The sequence below is a fragment of the Pelobates fuscus genome, chromosome 1, assembly GCF_036172605.1.
Source record: "Pelobates fuscus isolate aPelFus1 chromosome 1, aPelFus1.pri, whole genome shotgun sequence".
NCBI lineage: Eukaryota > Metazoa > Chordata > Amphibia > Anura > Pelobatidae > Pelobates > Pelobates fuscus.
The window spans coordinates 326,353,670-326,375,426 of record NC_086317.1 but is presented as its reverse complement, the minus strand read 5'-3'; the positions used below and the strand labels follow the sequence as shown (position 1 = coordinate 326,375,426).

General features: G+C 40.7%; 1 protein-coding gene across 3 annotated transcripts in view; it reads left to right on the top strand.

Annotated features, from left to right (window-relative positions):
* The window catches only part of NAXD (NAD(P)HX dehydratase), a 41,478-nt gene that overhangs the window by 11,664 nt on the left and 8,057 nt on the right, over nt 1-21,757 (top strand). For all 3 annotated transcript variants that reach the window (XM_063459820.1, XM_063459812.1, XM_063459804.1), the window contains 7 exons: nt 776-926; nt 1,732-1,777; nt 12,184-12,272; nt 12,535-12,643; nt 19,038-19,088; nt 19,169-19,273; nt 20,862-20,982. In XM_063459820.1, coding sequence (XP_063315890.1) covers nt 776-926; nt 1,732-1,777; nt 12,184-12,272; nt 12,535-12,643; nt 19,038-19,088; nt 19,169-19,273; nt 20,862-20,982 — 672 coding nt within the window. The remainder of the gene's footprint in view (nt 1-775; nt 927-1,731; nt 1,778-12,183; nt 12,273-12,534; nt 12,644-19,037; nt 19,089-19,168; nt 19,274-20,861; nt 20,983-21,757) is intronic.

Sequence of the window (21,757 nt, the reverse complement as noted above, 5' to 3'; positions counted from 1 at the left end):
TCTCATTGCCCTCCAGGTTGGGCAAAATTGATAATGTGGAAGTGTGTATACTGCAATATCAATGTGGTTGAGGAGGGTGCAGTCTCTGAAAGTCAAGGAGAGCCACTGTTTTTGTCAAACTGCTTCTAAGAGGTTTGACATACTTTAATCCCGTAAGGACCAAACTTCTGGAATAAAAGGGAATCATGACATGTCACACATGTTATGTGTCCTTAAGGGGTTAAGTAACATGACCCCTACACGGAGATGTAGCTGCTTAGAGTTCCCCTTTAAAGATACTCTCTCCTATGGAATTATGATACACCTTGCATATTGATGAAATTGTTTGCTAAAGTAATGAATGCCATCATCCTGCTGCTGGGGTTGATGCAATTTTATTCCATATCATTGTGTTATCTGAATAAAAATAAATTTCTCATTAAAAACACCAAAAGTCACAAAACATTAAGTATACAAAGTGTTGATTGAACCACACAAGGAGCACTTTAGGTTATGATGTGAGCTGTTTACAAAATTATATTGAGATATGTCAAATTCCTACATATAAGATTATTTGTGACCAGTATGTCTTAAGAACATCTTACTACAAAAAAAAAACCCACTAACTAGGATGGTAATTGAGTGTAATGGTTTGTCTTGTTTATTGATTTAATTGTTCTGATGTACACCTAAAATAATAACATAAGTAGTTTGGTTTATAGTTGTCAAATGCATAGTCAAACAAATACTTAAATTCTAACCTGTGAAGAGATTAATCCTGTAATTCTGTGTTCAGTTTTAGAGAGATCATTCTCTCTGCGCCCCACACGCCCTGCAAAGGATATGGAGAACATTTTTCAACTGGTAAGAAATGTTATTCCACCTCTTGCCCCCAAAAAGCACAAAGGACAGGATGGCAAGATAGGCATCATCGGAGGCTGTCAAGAGTGAGTAGTCATTAACATATGGTAATTTACTTATTAAGTCATTTTTGTTCATTTCTCGAAATGTTTTTTATATACACATTTAAAAATATTATATAAGGAGTGTGTTGTCAGGGCCAGCTCTACCATTTGGAGAATCAGACATTCTCCTAGAGGGTGGACTGCCTGCGGCCAGATGAGCCAACAAGCAGATGAAAAGATCCCTTGACTAGCCTTATGGCCACTAAGCTTTATGAGTGAGTGAGTGTTTGGTCTGCATATCTGACAGTTGCAAATCATTAGAGGGAAACTAGTAATTTTGTATTTGTGTAGACTCTCAGCCACACCCAAAAACAACAAATGCAACCCACAGCCAGCATATACAACCACCCCAACCTCCACACAACACTACAAAGTGCTTTTACACACATGTAGAACTCCCACGTGCAGCCTTCAACACACACAGACTGTTGGAGATACAGTGGGAAATTCTAATTAGGACGGAAATTAGAGGGGAAAATTGGACCACAAATATTTGCTCCAAGCAAATGGTTATGTAAAACCTTGCCCCTGCCCTAATGTACTTTGAATTAAAGATTAGCAGGTGATAGAAATTGTATTGGTTCGTGAAATTGTCCAAATATACATTAAAATCTAAGTTGCCAATATGGTTTTATAACAACTGTACAAGTGACTGCTTAGGACAGCTGTAACGCTGTAAATTCCATACTCCGTATTCGTGTGTTCCTAGTAATATGAAAGTGGCTGTGATGAAAAATTGTCCGTTGGATGAACTAGCTTCTGTCTAATGCTCGATTTACCTTTGTAGGTACACTGGGGCACCGTACTTTGCAGCTATTTCTGCTCTGAAAGTGGTAAGTACACATAAATTAACTCTTTTAAGTTCTTTATAATACGAATAATACAAAGGTTAAAGAAATTATCTCCATAACATCAAAAAGTGTACTTTAAAGTGGACCTGTATAGAAGAATGCATCCTTTAATTTATGCATTGCTAGGAAAATTGTAAAAAAAAATAAAAATATATATATAAATGATAAACCTGAATTTGTGACTGCCTCCTCCAAAATGTCTGTTGCAGTAGGTATAAATTGATATGTGTGCAACCACTGTCCTAAAATGTTTAGTGTAACATCACACAGTGCCACGCATACAACCCACGTTACCCACTTTTTTATTTTGTATTGCAACGTCACAGTCGTAATTAAAAACTTCTCGGCAAATGACTTGGCAAGCACTATGTGTAGATTCGTTATCATCCTTAAAGTGGCAGCTTGTGATTTAAAAAAAATATATATTTTGTTTATTGTTTTTACAGCTAGGATAGAAATGGCAGTCTAACAGCATGAGAAGTATAATTGGATTTCTACTTGTGTATGAGTTTAAAGGGTTACTCAGACTACCCTGACTATTTCTGCTTTTTGAAGTGGTCCTGGTGGAACGAGTCTGTATGTGTATTGTTACTGCTTGAAACACTGCACATCCAGAGTTATTTGCAATTATGTGCCGGGGGCTAGTTATAGCTCCAGCACACATGAAATAGACAGCCTGGAACTTTATGGACTACCTAATGTCAATTCTGTGTGTATTTTACATCTGTCGTTTGTTTGCACTGCTCGCTAGTGACAGACATTCTTGGCATCTCCCTTGCAGGCAGAGCCTGTAAGGGGGAAGCTTAAAAGGACACTATAGTCTCCAGGACAATTACAGCTTATTATATTTTTCCCTTCAGATTAGAGGCAGTGCTTATACCACAGGGATATCCAATCTGGAGGGAAAAAACAGGCAGGCAAATCTCCAAACATTTAAACCCTCCCCTAATTACCTCCTTTCCCATAAGTAGCAGCTCCTCCTGATCATACCCAGTTCTTTGCCTGCCTCCGGCAGGGGAGGTTAGACAGGAGGTTCTCCAGGAAGCAGGTGAGAAGGGCTGAGGCTCTGGGGGCACTGCTTCCTTCATGTCCGGGTAAGTAGCCTTTAACACGCCGGACGGCGTGGTCCCTCAAGTTTTATGTTGCCGTCTAATGCCGTGCCAGGTGCCGGTCTGACGAAGGACGCAGGCGTGCGTCGGCTGGGAAGTCCTGCGGTGGAACGCACACACAGGTTGCGTTGCGTTCCACTAGGGAGTCGCGGAGCGCTATGCGCATGCGCAATGCGACCTTGATTCAGGCGCCAAATTTGAACTGGGCGTTCTCTTTGGTTTCAGGACTTATATGAGCATTTACCAGCAGCAACCTCTGTTTGCCAGGAGCTCTCAGATCGGTTGTAAAGAGTGTTATCTCACCTGCCCTCCAACACACTCTCAGGCCATTTAAGGTAAGACTGATTAAGTTTTTAATTAAATGGGTCCTAGCCTGAATCGATAAGGAGAAAAATTTGATTGTTTTCCCTTTTTTGTTTTCTCTTTTCAGTATGTCTAATCCGGAAAATTTGGATAAAGTTGCTGAAAAGGGGAAATGTTCATCTAAAGCCAAGCATTTAATCTGCTCTGTGTGTAGCCAACCTATGCCAGATGGTTATAAAAAGAAACTTTGCTCAGTGTGTTCTAAAGAAGCTTCAGAGGAAGCAAAAAGAACAGAAATGTCTACTTTCCTCAGCTGGTTGCAACATAGTATGCAGCAAACATTTGTGGATATGCAGTCGGCTGCATTACAGTCAGTCCAGGCCTCGGTTGCCCAAGATTCGCAAGTTGTAAAACATGCTAAGAAAAGACTGAGATCTTGGGAAGCTTCTGATACTAGTTCAGTAACTAGTGGTTCTGAGTATGAGGAAATTTCAGGTGGTGATTCTTCAGATGAGGAGTTTGCCTTCCCAGATGAAGCAATTGGGAAATTGATTAAAGAAGTGCAGTGCATTTTTGGAATTGAGGAAACAGGGAAAAAGTCCAAAGTGTTTCCTTTTCTCCCACAGATTAAGGAATTGATTTTAAAAGAGTGGAAATTCCCTAGTCACAAGCCGTTTCTGTCTAGACATTTTAAAACTCTTTTTTCCTTAGCATCGGAACAAGACTGTAAGCTGGATACGGTCCCTGTAGTGGACGTTCCTATTGCTCAAATCTCTAAGAAAACTACTTTACCGATTGGAGACACAAGCGGGCTCAAGGATGTCATGGACAAACGCATTGACTCCTCCTTAAAAAAGTTGTTCATATCTTCTGCAGCCCAAGCTAAAGCTTTGATTACGGGGTCATCTGTTGCCAAGGCCCAAAGACTTTGGTTGGAAGAACTAGAAAAAGTTTATACGGGAGAAACTAAGGAAGACCCGGTAAAGCTATTAAAGAATATCAGGATGGCATCTGATTTTTTGGTAGATGCGTCTGCAGAAAGCCTAAAAATTTCGGACAAGAGTATAGGTACTTCAACAGTCGCCAGAAGAGCGCTTTGGCTCAAAAATTGGTCAGCAGATACAGCATCTAAGAATTCACTGTGTGACCTATCCTTTGAACCAGGAAGACTTTTTGGTTCAAAACTGGATGAATTGTTAAAACAGATGAAGGAAGGAAGGAAAGCTTTACCAGAATCATTTAAGAAGCAGTTTAGAAGACGTAAAAAAGGAGTCGCTTCCCTCATTTAGAAGTTCCTTTCGTAGAAACTATTTCAGGGGTCAGCATAAAAAAGCCTTTGATTATAGGAAGAAGGAAAGATTTTCTGACAGAAGAAATAAAAAGTTATGACGCCAGGCCTGTGGGTGGAAGGCTGAGTCACTTCCTAGAGCACTGGAAAGGAACAACATCAGATCGCTGGGTTCTCACAGGGATAAAACACGGATACGCTCTAGAATTATCACAAGCCCCAATGGAAATGTTTCTATGTTCCGAGGTTCATTCTCTAGAGATGGAACTCTCTCTGATGCGAGAAGTATCGACACTATTACTGAAAAGAGTGGTGGAAGAAGTTCCTCTCAAGGAAAGTTTTCGGGGCACCTATTCAAGACTTTTCTTGGTTCCAAAGCCAGATGGTTCGTTCAGACCCATTTTAGATCTAAAAGCCGTAAACAGGTGGATTATCAAAAAGAAGTTCCTCATGGAAACAATAAAGTCCGCTACTCTGCTTATTCATCCAAAAAGTTGGTTTGCGTCCCTGGATTTAAAAGATGCCTATCTTCATGTGCCCATAGCAGAATCCAGCAAAAGTCTTCTAAGGTTCGCTGTGTGCTGCCGTTCAGTAATCAAACATTACCAGTTCAGAGCATTACCTTTCGGCCTGTCATCAGCACCCAGGGTATTCACAAAGCTGCTAGTAGTCGTTTCAGCTTTTCTAAGAGGTATGGGCATCTCTGTCATTCCGTATTTGGACGACTGGCTGTTGATTGCAGAGTCCCAAGGTCAACTACAGCTAGACCTGGGGACAGCGATAGAATCGCTAGAAAAGCATGGCTGGCTAATAAATTTCAACAAATCGGAACTAGTGCCAGTTCAAAGGATCCAGTTCCTGGGTCTGATTTTGGATTCTATCGCAATGAAGATATTCCTGCCAGAAGAGAAGAAACTAAAAATCAAGCGATTAATTCGGAATCTCAGAAGAAAAATTGTGTTTTCAATCAGAGAAGCCATGGGCTTACTGGGTCTGTTTACAGCCTCAATCCCGGCAGTCGGTTGGGCAAAATCCAGAATGAGACCTCTACAAAGAAACATTCTGCAAGTCTGGATTCGACAGGAACTCGGCCTGGATGGGCTTATGAGGTTCAACAAGCTAACTTTGAGAAGTCTGCAGTGGTGGACATCTTCTCGATTCCTGCACGAGGGTCTGTCATTCCGGATGAAGTCCTTCACTATAATTACGACAGACGCCTCTGCCCTGGGCTGGGGGGCCCATCTGGGAGACATCAAGAAGCAGGGGTCCTGGCAAGAGAAGGATATGAAAAATTCCTCGAACTTCAGGGAATTAAAGGCCGTGTGGATGGCACTCTTGGCATTTCAGATGCTTATCAAAGATCGACATATTCAAATCCGCTCAGACAATCGAACGACAGTGGCATATTTGAACAGACAGGGAGGTACGAGATCAACAAAGTTAGAAAGCCTTTGTTCAATGATCATGCTGTGGTCAGAAGTGCACCTGATGTCAATTTCAGCAGTTCACATTTCAGGGAAATTCAATGTGGTGGCAGATGCCCTGAGCAGGCATCATTTGAAACAAGCAGATTGGTCCCTGTCATGCAGAACTTTCAAGTTCATCACAGACCGCTTCGGTGTTCCGGAGATAGATCTGATGGCTTCCAGAATGAACAGGAAGACAGGACGTTTTGCATCCCTAAATCCAACAGACAGGCCGGATATCATAGATGCCCTGTCAGTTCCATGGAAGTTCAACCTGGCTTATGCCTTTCCGCCAGTAGTGCTTATTCCCAGAATACTTCAAAAAGTAAGACTGGAAAGTGTACGTATTATCCTTATCCTTCCATGGTGGCCAAGAAGAAGTTGGTTCTCGGTTCTCCTGAATTTTCCAGGGGCCACATTTTGGAAGCTCCCACTTTCAAGAGAAATACTAGAGGACGCCATGGTGCCTCTGCCGACCCTTCGAAGATTCCATTTGACGGCCTGGTTTCTGAACGCCAGATTCTAGAGAGCAACGGTCTGGATACTGAAGTGATAAAGATCCTGTTGGCAACTAACAAGGAATCTACTTCAAAGATCTACGCTAGAATTTGGAAGATATTCTGTCAGTGGTGTTGTAGATTTAAAGTCAACCCTGTTTCCGCATCCATCCAGAAGATTCTAAGTTTCCTTCAGATGGGATTTGCTAAAGGTCTTAAACCTGCTTCATTGAAATTGCAGGTTTCTGCTATCAGTTTCTTCTCCCTCAGATGCTTGGCCTCTAATATTCTGATTTCGAGGTTCTTCAGAGCTCTAACTCGTTTGGTGCCCTATGTTAGGGAAACCTATCCTCCCTGGGATCTTAACTTGGTTCTTTCAGCGCTTTGTGAGCCGCCCTTTGAACCATTGGAGGAAGCTTCCCTGAAGATTATTTAGTTAAAAACTGTCTTTTTGGTGGCTATTACATCAGCTAAGAGAATTTGTGAGATTCAAGCTCTTCGGGCGAATTTTCCTTTTTTAGTTTTCCATCAGGACAAGGTGGTTCTAAAGCTCGATCCTTCTTTTATACCTAAAGTTTTTTCGGTTTCGAACGTCAACCAGGAAGTGGTCTTACCGACTTTTTGTCAGAATCCATCTAATGCCTTGGAAAGCAAATTTCACTGCCTAGACGTAAAGAGATGTCTTTTACAATACCTAAAATCTACGGAATCCTTCAGGAAGGATAATAGTCTTTTTGTCCTATTCAGAGGCACTAGGAAAGGCATGAAGGTTTCGAAGAGTTCTCTGGCTAGATGGCTGGAGGATTGTATTCTGTTGGCTTATTCCAAGAATGGCATGGAACATCCAGGCCCTATAAAGGCCCACTCTACAAGAGCGGTTTCGACGTCTTGGGCTCTCCGAGCAGCTGCATCTCCCTCTCAGATTTGTTCGGCTGCTACTTGGTCCTCTCTCCATACTTTCTCAAGACACTACAAGTTGGACAGACTGGCCTCGGAGGATGCTGCTTTTGGGCGCAAGGTGCTTCAAGCTGTAGTGAAATGAACCCGCCCTCAGGATCTGCTTTATTATATCCCTGTGGTATAAGCACTGCCTCTAATCTGAAGGGAAAAACATAAATTTTACTCACCGTAAATTTCTTTTTCCTGAAGATTAGAGGCAGTGCTACATTCCCGCCCCTTTTTCTAATAAACTCAGTAATTTTGCAGCTATTTGGCTTATGTATTTTCTGGGTATGATCAGGAGGAGCTGCTACTTATGGGAAAGGAGGTAATTAGGGGAGGGTTTAAATGTTTGGAGATTTGCCTGCCTGTTTTTTCCCTCCAGATTGGATATCCCTGTGGTATAAGCACTGCCTCTAATCTTCAGGAAAAAGAAATTTACGGTAAGTAAAATTTATGTTTTTTCTGGTGAGTATAATCTTCAGGATTTTTGCAGTAAACAATGTCTTTTCAGAGGAAATGCAGTGTTTACATTACAGCCTAGTTATACCTCCACTTGCCACTCCTCATATGGTTGAAGGAGGTGCTGCACAGTGTGCAGCACTGCAAGTCAGAATCTGCACCCTCTGCGCAGAGACCCTGAACTTTCCTCATAGAGGTGCATTGAATCAATGCATCTCTATGAGGAGATCCTCATTGACCAGCACAGTGTTTGGCTTGTGCTGACTCTGCCTCCTTCCCAATCTCAGCCAATGCTATGGGAAAGCATTGTGATTGGCTCAGATAATCACTTCTGATGATGTCAGCAGGCAGATCAGAGGCAGCAGCTGCAGATTTGAACAATAGTAAGATTTTAATTAATTTGGGTGGATGGGGGGGGGGGGGGGGCAGTGTGGCTAGATGGTGATTTTAACACTATAGGGTCAGGAGTGTTAGTGTTCATTTAACTTCCATCCCTCCTTCCTCCTCCTTTCCCTTCCCATTTTCCTCCTCCCTTTGCTGGCTAAGAGCGCACATATGTGCTGTGAGCCAGTTAAAATATCCATTTAAAGACTTCTTCTTTATGAGAAGCATGTGATTGGAACTCCCCATGGCTCCCGTGACATCACAAGGGGGTGTGCCGGGTGCTTTGCCCAGCGCTGGATTAGGGCAAGTAAAACTTATTTTATTACTTTTTAGCAGAGAACCTGAAATATAATACCTAATGCACATTTTTGTTTTATGGTAGCTGTGAAGGACCGCCTGGCACCCCGACTGGGTACCTCCATCAGTCGCTGCTTCCTAGTAATCCTTGAGTACCATAAGCATCGCACTGGACCAGGGTCCAGCTTCCACTGGGTAGACCTCTCCTAGTCCAGAGAGCAAAGCAGACTGCCCTTACAAGAGCAATCGTTGTATGCCAAGGGAGTGTAGTGATTATAGCAATCCCCAGAGTGAATATAGCTCTCCAATCCCCCAAACATTAGCCTAGACTTCATAAAGGGTAAAACAAATCTGTTTAATGGCAGCCCCAACTGGCCTTACATGCAGGTCCCCATGCAAGGGGCACTCTCCCCTGGACCTGAGAGTAGACTTCAGTAAAAACATACACACGATTACATTGGCTCTCAGGTCCAGGACAGTCACATACAAAATAGGTCAATCCCTCCCCTGTGCCTGGGAGATAATTGAGTCAGCACTGTATTAAACTCAACCATTTCCTGGCACAGAAAACATGCATTTTTACAAAAACCCCAAATACCTTTAAACACACAAAATCCCCACAAACGTTACATCCCCTGATAGCCCCGATCTGGGTGACCAACATATTCAAAAATCACCCAGATCGGTTAAGGAATTTCCTGGAAGTCACAATTTGACCAACCACACGCATGGTCCCATGCCCAAAACCGTTCCAGAGAGACAGGGCTTGCGTTCGGTCTAGTTTGGTAGTTTAAAAAAAACGAACAGACAGCTGAACATAGTCAATGTTCTTACCCTGGAGCTTGTTCACCTTGTTCGTGGGAGCGTTTCCACCGAACAGTGCCCTTCTAAGTTTTGTAGGACCGAACGCAGGTGATCCTGGAAGTCCAGCGGTGTTCGGGAGTTTAAGTATAGGAAAACAGTTCCAGGAACTCGACGACCAAACACCACTGCCTGCGTTTGCGGGATCAAGATGGCTGCCTCCTCGTGGTCGTTCATGCAAACAGCGGCCACCCAGACGAACACTTCGAACACTGCGGTGGGAAGTGTTACAAACTGTCAATTAGGCTTAACAAGCTCCCGGGTGGTCTCTGGTTCTGCAGCTGTTTGGGAACCGAACCATATATTTATTGATAATGTGCTGCTGTGTGTACATTTATTTAAGGAGTCAGTTAACTAAATAAATCTTTGGTTTCCTGTTTGCATTAACGTTCTATTCTTCCTTTTGTTTTGTTTTTCTGCTCTTACAATCATAACTGTCGTGATAGCAGATAGGAGAATTGATTTAGACTGTCATTGTCTGCAATGCATTGCGCTTGCTTTTCAGCCCAAAACCATTAATGTTTAACACTCAATGGCACATGATGCACCAATACCATTATAATATAAAAGGATTTGCCTAACCACTTATCACAAAGGAGGGTTAGTTCTCTTTTATGGATTTAGATTGAAAACGCTTAAATGGTTGGTGCATTTTGCTCATTTCTGAAACTCAAGCATACAACTGTCACATGTATGGCATTTACAATATCTAGGCCAAAATAGGCTGGACACCTTTTCAAACTTCACTAAAGTATATATTTTCTATTTTACTATTTTATTAATGAATGAGACCTATTAATTATCATAACTTAAAGAGTAACTCCAAATAACATGAACACTTCTACTTTTAGAAATGGTTATGTTTCTGCTTAAACACGACCAGTAACACCCCCGGCACAGTTGACTTTGGCACCCAGAATTCTGTTGCGAACTGACATGTCGATTCTGTGCAAATCTGTCTGTCTTCAGCAGGCCCTGGCGACAGAATTTCTCTGATTATCCTCTTGCAGGCTCTGCAGAATCTTGTCTCCCCTCCCACCTCTCTATCCTGTCCACTAATTTTTCTTTTTCTCCTGCTATCCACCCTTCCCTTCCCTTCCCTTCCCTTCCCTTCCCTTCCCTTCCCTTCCCTTCCCTTCCCTTCCCTTCCCTTCCCTTCCCTTCCCTTCCCTTCCCTCCCCTCCCCTCCCCTCCCCTCCCCTCCCCTCCCCTCCCCACCCCTCCCCTCCCCACCCCACCCCTCCCCTCCCCTCCCCTCCCCACCCCTCCCCACCCCTCCCCTCCCCTCCCCTCCCGAGCTTACATATGTACTCTGAGCCAGTTAAATGGTCCAATCAAAGGCTCTGAGAATTCTTTAATTGAATTGCGAGATGTCAGGAGGGCATATGCTGAGCAGTAGTTAAATATAGAAGATAGTAGAATAAAACCCACTTATGTGTCCAACATTTAAAGGTTGGAGTAACTCTTTAAATGCTAACAGCTACCAAGTTATTTATTTATTACCAAAACAAAATCTTCCTTTCAAAAAACATGTGATGGCATACCTCAGTATGTTTATCCCTCCAACTATCATCTGTGCTGACATTTGCAAGAATAATTTCCCCAATGTTCATGTTTGTGCATTTGAATGAATTGGACAAATATATACCGTATTTATCGGCGTATAACACGCACAGGCGTATAACACGCACCTCATTTTTAGAAAGAAATTCCAGGAAATTTCCCCCCTCATCCCATAGTATTCCCCCCCCTCATCCCATAGTATTCCCCCCTCATCCCATAGTGTCCCCCCTTTCCATAGTATTCTCCCCCCTTTCCATAGTATTCTCCCCCCTCCCATAGTATTCCCCCCTCCTCCCATAGTATTCCCCCCCTCCTCCCATAGTATTCTCCCCCCTCCCCTCCCATAGTATTCTCCCCCCTCCCCTCCCATAGTATTCTCCCCCCCTCCCCTCCCATAGTATATAGTATTCTCCCCCCTCCCCTCCCATAGTATTCTCCCCCCCCTCCCCTCCCATAGTATTCTCCCCCCTCCCCTCCCATAGTATTCTCCCCTCTCCCCTCCCATAGTATTCTCCCCCCTCCCCTCCCATAGTGTACTTTCCTCCCCCTCCCCTCCCATAGTGTACTTTCCTCCTCCTCCCCTCCCATAGTGTACTTTCCTCCTCCTCCCCTCCCATAGTGTACTTCCCCTCCTCCCCTCCCATAGTGTACTTTCCTCCCCCTCCCCTCCCATAGTGTACTTTCCTCCCCCTCCCCTCCCATAGTGTACTTTCCTCCCCCTCCCCTCCCCTCCCATAGTGTACTTTCCTCCCCTCCCATAATTACTTACCTGTCCTGAAGCGTGGGCCGGCTTCACACCGTGCACCGCGGAACAGGAACTTTAATTTAAGGTTCCGGTTTCCGGCGGGACTGAAAGGAAGTGTGCACACTATTGTGCACACTTCCTTTCAGTCCCGCCGGAAACCGGAACCTTAAATTAAAGTTCCTGTACCGCGGTGCGCGCTGTGAAGCCGGCCCACGCTTCAGGACAGGTAAGTAATTATGGGATATCGGCGTATAACACGCACCCACGATTTTTCCCCTATTTTCAGGGGAAAAAAGTGCGTGTTATACGCCGATAAATACGGTATATATCTATGTGTTACAAAATGAGCACACAATCATTTTTGATTGTTGGACAGACATTTTGAGGAAACATTCGGCACTGTTGATGCTACTTGTTCATGGCATGTTTTAAGTGTTTTCTGAAAAGCTTTACTCTTTTTTTTTTTTTTCTTAGGGTGCTGATTTATCCCATGTATTTTGTACCAAAGATGCTGCAACCGTGATAAAGTCGTACAGTCCAGAGCTTATCGTACATCCCGTTCTGTAAGTTTACTTTTTGCAAGGACGGAGGATAGAATCCAGTAGTTAAAATAGCAAGCAGTAGTTAAAATAGCAAGTCGACTGTTCATTTTTGTTATGCTAATGGTATTTGTACAAGGAAATCTGCTTTGGTATAATTTAGCACACCATTCGCTCTGCACCATACTCTATAGGAAATACGTTTAAAATAAAATAAATAAAAGCAGTGTTTATTATGGAACATGTATTTCTTAGTAATGTCTGAAGCTTTTACTGTTTAACACAGTGACCAGCCAAACGCTGTGCTTGAGATTGAAAAATGGCTCCCACGACTACACACAATTGTAGTAGGACCAGGGTTGGGGAGAGCTGATTCCATTCTGGAAAATGCTAAGGTATTTATGAATGATTAGCCTCACAGTGATATTTGCAATTCTGGTGGTTGGTGAACATCCTCTGGATTGAAACATTGCCCTACTGCTACATGGTGGAATAAATCATCTACAAGAGTTGTGCTCGTGGCCATTTATGCTACAGTACTTTTTTTTTCCTTCTCATAAATCTTAGCCTTTTCTAACACCTGTTTCCAATTGATTTAATTGATTTTATTCCCAACTTTGTTGAATCACAAATCTTTGTAAAGCTCCATGGAGATCCATGCTACATAAAAAATATAAAATAATTAAATGGAATGAAGACTGTTTGTTTTCCAGCATGTACCTGTTAACTCGTCTGTTGTATTATTCAATATCTATCTATCTATCTATCGTAGTTTGTATTAGCCGTATTTTATGTTGGTCCAATAAAAAAAGCTATCATTGCATACTGCAATACTCTGGTATTTTGTCATTATATAGAAAGCACTCTGCTGAAGTATGCAGATACCAGGAGCTAACCTGTGATACTGGCTAAGTGTAATAGAAGGTGTAAGAATAGAGATATAAAAATGCGTACTATGCCTTTAAGAAAACCAAATTGGTATATGCTGCAGATCTAAATACAGAGATAGAAATAAAATCGAAGGAGTGAAAAGTAAAAACAGAAGATGAATCTAATAGCAACAAATAAAAACAGAAAATAAAATACAATAGAATAAAAATAATAGTAAAAACCAAAGAAAAAAAGGGGGAGTAATAGAATGCAACCGATGATATGTGCAGTGCAAATATCTCTATCCCTGATATAGAGCAGGGTAGTGGATATTCGCTCCAATTGTTATACTTTGTATATTTCAAAGATGCAGTTAAAATGTGTATGTGTGTATATATATATATATATATATATATATATATATATATATATATATATATATATATATATATATATATTATAGCAATACAGTATAGGGGACTGAATGCTAAAGTAATACAAAAATGTATCACTAAAAGTAGAAAGCAATGGTACAAACTGGATACTTATGACAAAAACCAGTTTATTGGTAAAAAGTAAAAAATATAATCCAGGAACAGTTCATACAGTGATTACCAGTCTAATGAGGCTCAGAAAGGTGCAGAAACCTTTGGGTATGGCTGGGATTGATGTGGATTGTCTTCGGCCGATGAGCGTTTGAAATCCTGCTGCCGCTAAGGACGGCGTGATTCTCTGTGTGCGTCCCGATAAGGATCTCTCTCCAGGGGACGTGCACTTCAAACGGCTCCACTCAGCAAATGCGCCAATGGTTCTGTGCGGATACGGACCTCTGCTGGCAAACACTCCGTATGCTTGATCTCAGTCCTGGTGATTCACTATGTCTAACGCGTTTCGTAGGAGGATGCCCTACTTCGTAGGAGGATGCCCGTCTCTGCAGCATATACCAATTTGGTTTTCTTAAAGGCATAGTACACATTTTTATATATCTATTCTTACACCTTCTATTACACTTAGCCAGTATCACAGGTTAGCTCCTGGTATCTGCATACTTCAGCAGAGTGCTTTCTTTATTTATAGGTTTTAGTGAATCTCTATTTTCCAATTTTGAGCGACCTAGTGTTAGTCAGACTCCCTCTCCCCTGGGCATTACATTAGGTGTACCAGAATCTTTTATTCACATTTTGTCATTATATATTCATATTATATGTAATATATATTACATATAAATATGAATATATAATGACAAAATATATATATAGTAGTAGTGGGGGTATATCTATATCCCAGCATTAAAGGGACACTATAGTCACCAGAACAACTACAGTTTAATGTAGTTGTTCTGGTGTCTACTACTACCTGTCCCTGCAAGCTTTTTAACGTAAACACTGCCTTTTCATCTCCGTTAAGGAGGCAGAGCAGGGTCAGCCAAGAGTAGACCTGTGTCTCACTGGAAAAAAGTTGACTGTATGACCTTTTTAAAGGTGTCAAGGGAATGGGGTGGAGACCTCAACAGCGAATTTAAACATATTTGTATTCCTGACACTATAATTTTTATTTGATGTCACCTCTGCACCCTCGCCCCTCTTTTACAACTAAATAAGCAAAGCTTTATGGATGAAAAGTGCATTGAATCCAACCCTTTTCTATGAAAAGAATCGGAGGACATTTGACTGTGAATGTCAAGAACTGTGTCTGACTTGGTTTTCACTGTCAAAGTATAAAACAAACAAACCTATGAAGTCAACATGACACTAATCTAACTATAGGGCAGTTGAAAGGGTTACTCCAACCACCATGACCACTTCCGCATTTAGATCTGTATGTCCAGTAATCTGCTTGTTCCTTCCTTTCAGCTTTTCATTCCCTGCACAATTCCCCCTGTCCAGCTCTCCCTGCATTCTAACATAGAGCTATCACACTCTTCCCTCTTTTTGCCATTGCTTCCAGTCCCTCTGGTCCGACACATCATACTGCAACAGTAGAGCCATTAGTTGTTAATTTATGTGGAGGAAATGTAACCTTGATTAACAACTAGCTTGGAGTAAATCTTTAACACAGTTCTTATACTATATACGCACATCTACTAAAAGGTGAACTCCAGCAATTAATTAAGCTAGCAAGTGACCAGCTTTTTCTACAAATTCGCTGAAAAGTCCTGGTAACTTGGTGGTCTCTAGTGGGGGCTCTTAACATAATATGGGAGGTAGGTAGGAGCTATAGTATAGAAACAAGAGAGGAAATGTGCCTGTGTCCCCCCCGGTGGTGGATTCCAGGGAGATGTGCCAGCCCTCTGGCTCCCACCCATGACTGGCAATTAGTGGCTTTTAAATAGTCCAGAAGGGGTGGATTAGCCCCTTGTTAACCGCTCCTCACCCTGATATTTATTATTTTATTATTTATATAGTGCCATCAAATTCTGTAGCGCTGTACAATGGGTATAATATGAAGGGGGAGAAATCTAATCATACCTAAATCTAATACTTGTAGACTAAAAATTCCATACTTGATTTCAGAATTCTTCTTTTTTCAAATCTTTTTTTTCAACTCAAAAAAAGGACAAATGAAAAAACATAATATGGAATGCAAATATTAGAAACGAAAGGGGAAAAAAAAGACACATCACATTAAAAAAACTTGATGGAAAAATAAAAACTGCAGTACCAAAAAATAAACCCATCATTGCATATTGAGGGCCTCTTGGAGACTGACAAATCAAGGTGGGAAAGGACTTTAAAAGCACCTTTCGAAGTTTTGAATTGTGAGTCCGAGAGCTCCGATTGGTTTGCTTGGAGACCAACCAGTCAGAGCCATTTGACCGGCAAGAACAACCACAACCAAGGTATTATTAGTGACCTGTCTATCCCTGATTGTTGACATTTAGCCAGCACACAATAGTGCAGCGAGTTAAAAATGAACCCATCTTACACAGATGGTGTTTTGTAATTATTTAGTTTAACAATATTACATTTATACATTATACAGTAAATAATACATTATGTACCTGAAAAGAAATCTGCATCGTTCATGGTAACCATACAAAACATCAGTATTTAAAGAATAGTTTAGTTTAAACAGTACAGTGCCAATTGTGAACTTGTGTCCTGAGACTTATTGATTTAGACTTAAAACTAAGAGGTTTATTCATGGGTGCTGTAAAGTTATAGGCCAAAGGCATTTTAAAGCCTTTTTGTATCTGCTATTTTGTAAGTATGTTTGTATTGTGGAAAAAGATTGATCAAGTACAGCTTTCTGGTTCATGAACCAAGCACGGTAGGCAATCTTCGGCACTCCAAATATTTTGGAGTAAATCTACCATAATGCTGTCAAAGCATCATGGGAGATGTAGTCCACAACATCTAGATTGCCAAAGAATGTCTACCCCTAGGCTGTTCGTGGTATATCGGAGATATTTGTGAAAACTTGAAGAGTAGATTATATATTGAAGGGAAACTTATAGTGCTAGGAATTCAAAACTTGCCTTAGGACTACCCCATAGGAAAGTTCAGCCTCCGTTAATCAAAAGTCACCTAACCACCCGGAAGTGCCTCTAGTGGCTGTCTTGTAGACAGCAACTAGAGGTGGAGTTAACCCTGCAAAGTAATTATTGCAGTTTATCAATAACGGCAATTGTAACAATTGCAGGGTTAAACTGACAGTGTCACTGCACCAGACCATGAGCTGAAGTTTTCTGGGTGCCTGTAGTGTCCCTTTTAAAGTTAATATGGGCATTTCACAAGCTGAAGACAATATAACTATTTTCTCCTCAAACCTTTGCCATGGGCATGCAAAAATATTTTGATAACTGACCAATATTAGAAACACATGAGGCAAGACATCTTTGAGACTTGCACCTACTTTGTCATGACTGAAACCTAAGTAAATGAATCTTTGGAAAAGTCATAGGTTCATTGTAATGGTGAAAAGCATAATTTCTGCTGAGATTTAGGTGTCTATCGGTACAGTGTTGTTTAAAATAGTTTTGTATGTTTTTTTGGCTATATGTAGCCATGAAATATTCCTGTAGAGATTATTTCAGGTGAGGACTCTTAAATGTTGCTGCCATTACAAGATCTTGGACTTCTCAAACAGTATGGGCTATATTTGACAATGTATTGCAAACTACCGTATATACTCGAGTATAAGCCGACCCGAATATAAGCCGAGGCCCCTAATTTTACCCCCAAAAATTGGGAAAACGTATTGACTCGAGTATAAGACTAGGGTGGGAAATGAAGCAGCTACTGGTCAATTTCTAAATAAAATTAGATCCTAAAAAAATTATATTAACTGAATATTTATTTACAGCGTGTGTATATGAATGCAGTGTGTATGAGTGCAGTGTGTATATAATGAATGGAGTGCAGTGTGTGTATGAGTGCAGTGTGTGTATGAGTGCAGTGTGTGTATATGAGTGCAGTGTGTGTATATGAGTGCAGTGTGTATGAGTGCAGTGTGTGTATATGAGTGCAGTGTGTGTATATGAGTGCAGTGTGTATGAATGCAGTGTGTATATAATGAATGCAGTGCAGTGTGTGTGAGTGCAGTGTATATGCAGTGTGTGTATGAGTGTAGTGTGTGTGTATATGAGTGCAGTGTGTATATGAGTGTGTATAATGAATGCAGTGCAGTGTGTGTGTATGAGTGCAGTGTGTGTATGAGTGCAGTGTGTGTGAGTGCAGTGTGTGTATGAGTGCAGTGTGTGTGAGTGCAGTGTGTATATAATGAATGATGAATGCAGTGTGTATGTGTGAGTGCAGTGTGTGTGTATGAGTGCAGTGTGTGTAGTGTGTGTATAATGAATGCAGTGCAGTGTGTGTGTATGAATGCAGTGTGTATATAATGAATGCAGTGCAGTGTGTGTATGAATGCAGTGTGTGTGTGTGTGTGCAGAGCATTTGTGGGGGTTGGGCATTTTATTAATTATTATTTAATTATTATCTTAATATTTTTTTTTTTTTTTTTTTTAGGTAATTATTTTTTTATTTTATTATTAATTGTATTATTTTTGTTTGTTATTATTATTTTAATATTTTTTTTTCTTATTATTTGTTTTCTTAATATTTTTATTTTTTCGTCCCCCCTCCCTGCCTGTTAGCTGGCCAGGGAGGGGGGCTCTCACTCCCTGGTGGTACAGTGGATGGGCTGTAGGAGGGGGGCTGGCAGGAAGCTGTAACTTACCTTCACCGCAGTCCTGTCAGCTCCCTTCTCTCTCCTCCGTCCGTGCAGCTCCCAGGTCAGCTTCCTCTGCAACTCTCGCGGCCGCGCGGAGCGTTGCCACGGTAACTCGTGGCAACGCTCTGACCCCGCGGCTCTCGCGAGAGTTGCAGAGGGAGCTGACCTGGGAGCTGCACGGACGGAGGAGAGAGAAGGGAGCTGACAGGAGCTGCTGTGAAGGTAAGTTACAGCTCTGCCAGCCCCCCTCTCCCCCCAGTCTGTATTATGGCAATGAAAATTGCCATAATACAGACACTCACTCGAGTATAAGACGAGTGGGAGTTTTCCAGCACAAAAAATGTGCTGAAAAACTCGTCTTATACTCGAGTATATACGGTACATGTAACCAAGAGGATTGTTCACTTTAGTGGACATAGTTTGTGATGTTCTAAAGCAAAAACTGGATTTAAAAAAATTATTTTCATTAAATATGTCATAATTGTCTTGAAGCCACACAGATTTGGTTTTCAAACGTTCACATAACATTTGGTTGTGTTTTCCCTGCATGGCAAAGATATATAGAGGTTTGATCATTATCGGTATTTCATGATTTGTAATCTTGAAACTTTTTAGATTTTGTTTTAGAAGATAAAAAACTTAAACGTAAAACAAATTGTGTTGTTGGTTTTTGTACTCACTTTTGTACTCATACTTTTGTAATCACAATGAGTCAAACTATTTATTGAACTTCTGTTTTGTTTACAGAGCGTTATTGAAAAAGCAAAATCAAAAGGCATTCCTATTGTGATTGATGCCGTAAGTATCCTTATCAAACTAGAATTGCAACAGCATATTTATAGCCTATAACAATAATCCAGTGTATTTTGCTGCTCTAGGATGGACTTTGGCTTGTTGCCCAGGAACCTTCAATTATTCAAGGTTACCAACGAGCTGTGCTCACCCCAAATTTTATGGAGTTCAGCAGGCTTTATGAAGCTATGGTAAGCATTCTATATCTCCAGATGTAGCAGAATTAGGTCAATGTAACACACCAGCAGGGGACTAAGAATATATTGTGAAATTAGTTATCTGGTGTATACAATACACTCAATTCTGTTTATTTGTGCAAGCATTTGTTTAATAATCTTTTTATTGACTTTCAAAATTCATACATTCTGTTTATGTGCCTAGAATAACTGGATGCAGTTTTGAGTTTATCATAAAAAAAAATATTCAATCAAAAGATTGGTTGAAGGCACGTGAGGTTTTTATCTCCCCCCCCTCCCCCCCAACCCCTTTGCAGTTTCTTCAGCTGCTGTACATAGAATTGGTAATGCCTTCTTACTTAGAATTATGATGAAGAGAAAGTGTTCACTGCAGTACAGGTGTATATTTGTTTCTTTATGTTTGTACCTGGCTCTGTTATAATAGCTGGGGATTGCATTTTACTTTCAGTATGCAATTGTGTGTGATAATTTTACAACACAAAAGGGCATATTAGCCGATAATACGTTAAAACTGTTGCCAAAAATGGAACATTTTAAGAAAGAAAAAAAGTCTTCCTCTATTTACCACAGGAAACTAATTCTGAAATGTATCTTGGTATTTGCTTGCATGTTTATATATTATGGCACCTTTGTCACATGTATCAATTATATTATTCCAGTATTGATTTTTTTACTTTATTGTTGAAAATGTCTTCAATAAACTTTTAAATGGGGGAGATAGTGTTGTATCCTGCAAATTGTCCCTGTTTATTGGGCCTGCCTGACCACCCCACACCTAGATGAGGCTTTCCAACCAGGAGGATCACTTTCTTGTCTATGGGAACTCATCTTAACTCATAAACAGTGGCTTATAAGAAGTTTATTGCTCACAAAATTTGCAATTATCACGTAGAATTGCATTCTAACTTAATGCAGCTGCAATAAGTTTCACAACCCAATTCACTATTTAGTGAACCTATGCTCCTATGGAAAGGAGTTGGGTGAACCTAGGGAAAGGGCTATGCTCTTTCCAGGGAGGAGGGACAGCCTTCCTTAGTTTGCATATGCCACACACATAGTTGTGGGTTGCCTTGTATCACTTTTGTCCATACTAAGTGTTCTGAAATTTCTTGTAGCAGTAATGATTATATTTTTTTCCAAACCACAATTGCTATAAGCAATTTGCAGAACTGAAAGTGAATTTGGGGTGCTCTAAGCACCATACATTGATTTTGAATAATGCGCAATGCTATGGTGCAAAGACTGGCCCTTAATGGAAACATGCATGGTGAGTAAGTGAATATACCCTTGTAATGTAAAAGAATTAGATTATGGATATGCATGTATTGGGTATAATTGGGGGGATTAGAGCAAGTGGTTCTTTTTTAAAATCACGTAATTTTCAAGATTAAAAATGGTTTCTATTTTTATTTTCCTTTGTTCTAAGAAGTAAGTGGTTGTTGCGCTGTTCTGTCTAGACATATATTTTATATATTTTATGTTTATAATTAAAAATCTGTGAGAATTGTAAAAAGATGTATACTTTTAGCATAGTGTCTCTCCCTATAATGTACTAAATAATTTATATTCTTTAATTGTGCAGCTCACAGAGCCTGTGGATAGCAGTGACCATCATGGAAGTGTTTTAAGACTTAGTCAAGCAATGGGCAATATAACAATTGTTCAGAAAGGAGAACGTGACCTCATCTCAGATGGAGAAAAAGGTTAGTGTTCTAATTAGATCAACATTACTGAGCACCAAATCAATTTATTGTTTAAGGCATTACTGCTAATAGGATTCTTCAACATTCATATCTTGCACACCACTGTCAGAATGTTTTTGTTTTTTTTTAACATTTGTGCCTGTGAGTGGTTATGAAATGTATATATTGCTCATATATCTATGAGGTGCATTGGATTGACCAGTCATCCACGCCACCTGTCGAGGGAGACTCTCTTACTTATTTTTATTTTTGTGCATATAGGGGTGGGGACAAAATGTTATGGGTCACACAACCGTAGCTACAGTGCCTTGCAAAAGTATTCACTCCCCTTGACTTTTTACCTATTTTGTTACATTACAGCCTTAAGTTCAATGTTTTATTAATCTGAATTTTATGTGATGTATCAGAACACAATAGTCTAAGTTGGTGAAGTGAAATGAGAAAAATATATTCATAAAACATTTTTTTAGAAATAGAAAACAGAAAATTGTCATGTGCGTATGTATTCACTCCCTTTTGTTATGAAGCCTATAAAAAGCTCTGGTGCAACCAATTACCTTTAAAAGTCACATAATTAGTGAAATGATGTCCACCTGTGTGCTATCTAAGTGTCACATGATCTGTCATTACATATACACACCTTTTTTTGAAAGGCCCCAGAGGCTGCAACACCTAAGCAAGAGGCACCACTAACCAAACACTGCCATGAAGACCAAGGAACTCTCCAAACAAGTAAGGGACAATGTTGTTGAGAAGTACAAGTCAGGGTTAGGTT